This window comes from Alosa pseudoharengus, unplaced genomic scaffold (assembly GCF_046254945.1).
Source record: "Alosa pseudoharengus isolate Yale_2024_CS ecotype anadromous, Long Island Sound unplaced genomic scaffold, YU_APseudo_1.1 YU_APseudo_1.1_scf_6, whole genome shotgun sequence".
Taxonomy (NCBI): domain Eukaryota; kingdom Metazoa; phylum Chordata; class Actinopteri; order Clupeiformes; family Clupeidae; genus Alosa; species Alosa pseudoharengus.
This window is the reverse complement of record NW_027468848.1, coordinates 9,565,451-9,567,950: the sequence shown is the minus strand read 5'-3', so window position 1 is coordinate 9,567,950 and position 2,500 is coordinate 9,565,451. Positions and strand designations below refer to the sequence as shown.

Below are 2,500 nucleotides of genomic sequence, written 5' to 3'. Positions count from 1 at the left end.
AACCTGTGCCCCTCTCACCTGTGCTGTCATGTCCGTCCTCTCACCTGTGCGGTCATACCTGCCCTCTCACCTGTGCTGTCATACCTGTCCTCTCACCTGTACCCTTGAGCCTGCTGTTCTGCCGTTAGTCCTACCTGAGAGTGCTGATGTTGTGTCCATGTGTGGTCTGCGCAGGACGACGAGGAGACGGCCGAGTTTGCTCTGGATGGCCTGAGGCAGGTGATGGCGGTCAAGAGTCGCTCAGTGCTGCCCTACCTGGTGCCCAAGGTAAGACACAGCCCCCCCCCACCTTCCTCCCACACACACTCTACCTGGAGTGCTGAGCATCACCTCTTCATTTGTGTGTGTCTTGTATGAGTGTGTGTGTGTGTGTTGTATGAGAGGGCTGCGTTTCTGTATGTGTTTGTATTGTATCAGAGGGCTGCGTTTCTGTGTGTGTGTGTGTGTGTGTGTGTTGTATGAGAGGGCTGCTTTTGTGTGTGTGTGTGTACTGACTCTCCTCCTCTCCCCACCCAGCTGACGGCTCCCCCAGTGAACACGCGTGTGCTGGCCTTCCTGTCGGCCGTGGCAGGAGACGCTCTCACACGCCACCTAGGGGTCATTCTGCCCGCACTGCTCTCCTCGCTCAAGGACAAGCTGGGCACCGACGAGGCTCCACAGGTAACACACACACTCACTCTCACACACACACTCACACACACACACACACACACACACACACACACACACACACACACACAAACTCTGTCACACACACTCATTCATACACACACACTCACATACACATACACACTCACACACACACACTCACTCACTCACTCACTCATACACACACACACACACACTCTCATACTCATGTGGCCATCTCTCTTGAAATACACTCTTTCTCCCTCTCCCTCTCTCCCTCTCCCTCTCTCCCTCTCCCTCTCTCTCTCTCTCTCTCTCCCCCTTTCTCCCTCTCCATCCCTCTCTCCTCCTGTAGGAGTTGTCTAGCTGCCAGACGGTGATTCTGTCGGTGGAGGACGAGGTCGGCCAGCGCATCGTCATCGACGACCTGCTGGAGGCGACGCGCAGCCCAGACCCCGGTCTCCGCCAGGCGGCGGTCACCCTGCTCAACGGCTACTTCGCCCGCACGCGCCTCGACCACAGCGCACACACACGCAACCTCCTTTCCGGCCTCATCCACCTGCTCAACGACACCAACCCCGAGGTGCTCAGCCAGAGCTGGGACGCCATCAACGCCATCACCAAGGTGAGGACACACACACACACAAACACACACACACAGACATAGACACACACATCAACCCTATCACTGAGGTGAGGACACACACACACACACACACACAGAGACATAGACACACATCAACCCTATCACTGAGGTGAGGACACACACACACACACACACACACACACACACACAGAGACATAGACACACATCAACCCTATCACTGAGGTGAGGACACACACACACACACACACACACACACACACACAGAGACATACACACCAACACCAGCACTCAGATTAGAGTTAATACACACTTTCACAATTGTGTTGATGGCATACCAGTGCTACTTGTGTGAGATCCACAAACACATATACACACACACCCACCCCCTACATACACACACTACCCTATCGATTATGAAGTTGAGAGGTGAGAAGCACACACAGTAAGTTATGAGTGAAGCCTCACCCGTAGCCCTAATCCTAACGCTAAACTTTTCTCCTGTGTTGCCATAGAAACTGGACGCGTGCACCCAGCTGACCCTGATAGATGACCTTCACAGAGACATTCGCTCAGTGTCCGCAGAGGTCAAAGGTGAACATCTGCCCGGATTCTGCTTGCCGAAGAAGGTAAGCGTACCACACACTCAATCACACCCACACACTAAACCACACACTGAAGACACACTTCTACAGTATGTACTCAGCTGATAATACACTGTACTCTAACTCGGTCCCATTCCAAGTGTTTTAAACACAGTACAAGCCCCAAACACACAAACTCTCCCTCTTTCTCTCTCTCTTTCTCCCTCTCTCTAATGAGTTTTTCACCCAGTGTCTCTATCTCCTCGTGTGTGCGTGCGTGTGTGTGTGTGTGTGCTCGTGCGTGTGTGCGCGTGTATGTGTGTGCGCGTGCGTGTTTGTGTGTGCGTGTGCGTGTGTGTGTGCGTGTGTGCGCGTGTGTGCGTGTGTGCGTGTGTGCGTGTGTGCGTGTGTGCGTGTGTGTGTGTGCGTGCGCGCGTGTGTGTGTGTGTGTGTGTGTGTGACAGGGCGTGACGTGTATCCTGCCGGTGCTGAGGGAGGGCGTGCTGAACGGCAGTCCGGAGATGAAGGAGGAGGCGGCCCGAGCGCTGGGCGGCGTCATCAAACTGACCTCCCCCGAGGCACTGCGCCCCTCCGTCGTCAACATCACCGGACCCCTCATCCGTATCCTAGGAGACCGCTTCGCAGCGTCCGTCAAGACTGCCCTCCTGGAAACGCTCACACTCCT

General features: G+C 54.9%; 1 protein-coding gene across 2 annotated transcripts in view; it reads left to right on the top strand.

Annotated features, from left to right (window-relative positions):
- Positions 1-2,500, top strand: part of gcn1 (GCN1 activator of EIF2AK4) — a 53,686-nt gene that overhangs the window by 43,970 nt on the left and 7,216 nt on the right. For both annotated transcript variants that reach the window (XM_076271088.1, XM_076271087.1), the window contains exons 47-51: positions 175-267; positions 517-660; positions 983-1,252; positions 1,747-1,860; positions 2,280-2,500. The exon at positions 2,280-2,500 is cut by the window's right edge and continues 10 nt beyond it. In XM_076271088.1, coding sequence (XP_076127203.1) covers positions 175-267; positions 517-660; positions 983-1,252; positions 1,747-1,860; positions 2,280-2,500 — 842 coding nt within the window. The remainder of the gene's footprint in view (positions 1-174; positions 268-516; positions 661-982; positions 1,253-1,746; positions 1,861-2,279) is intronic.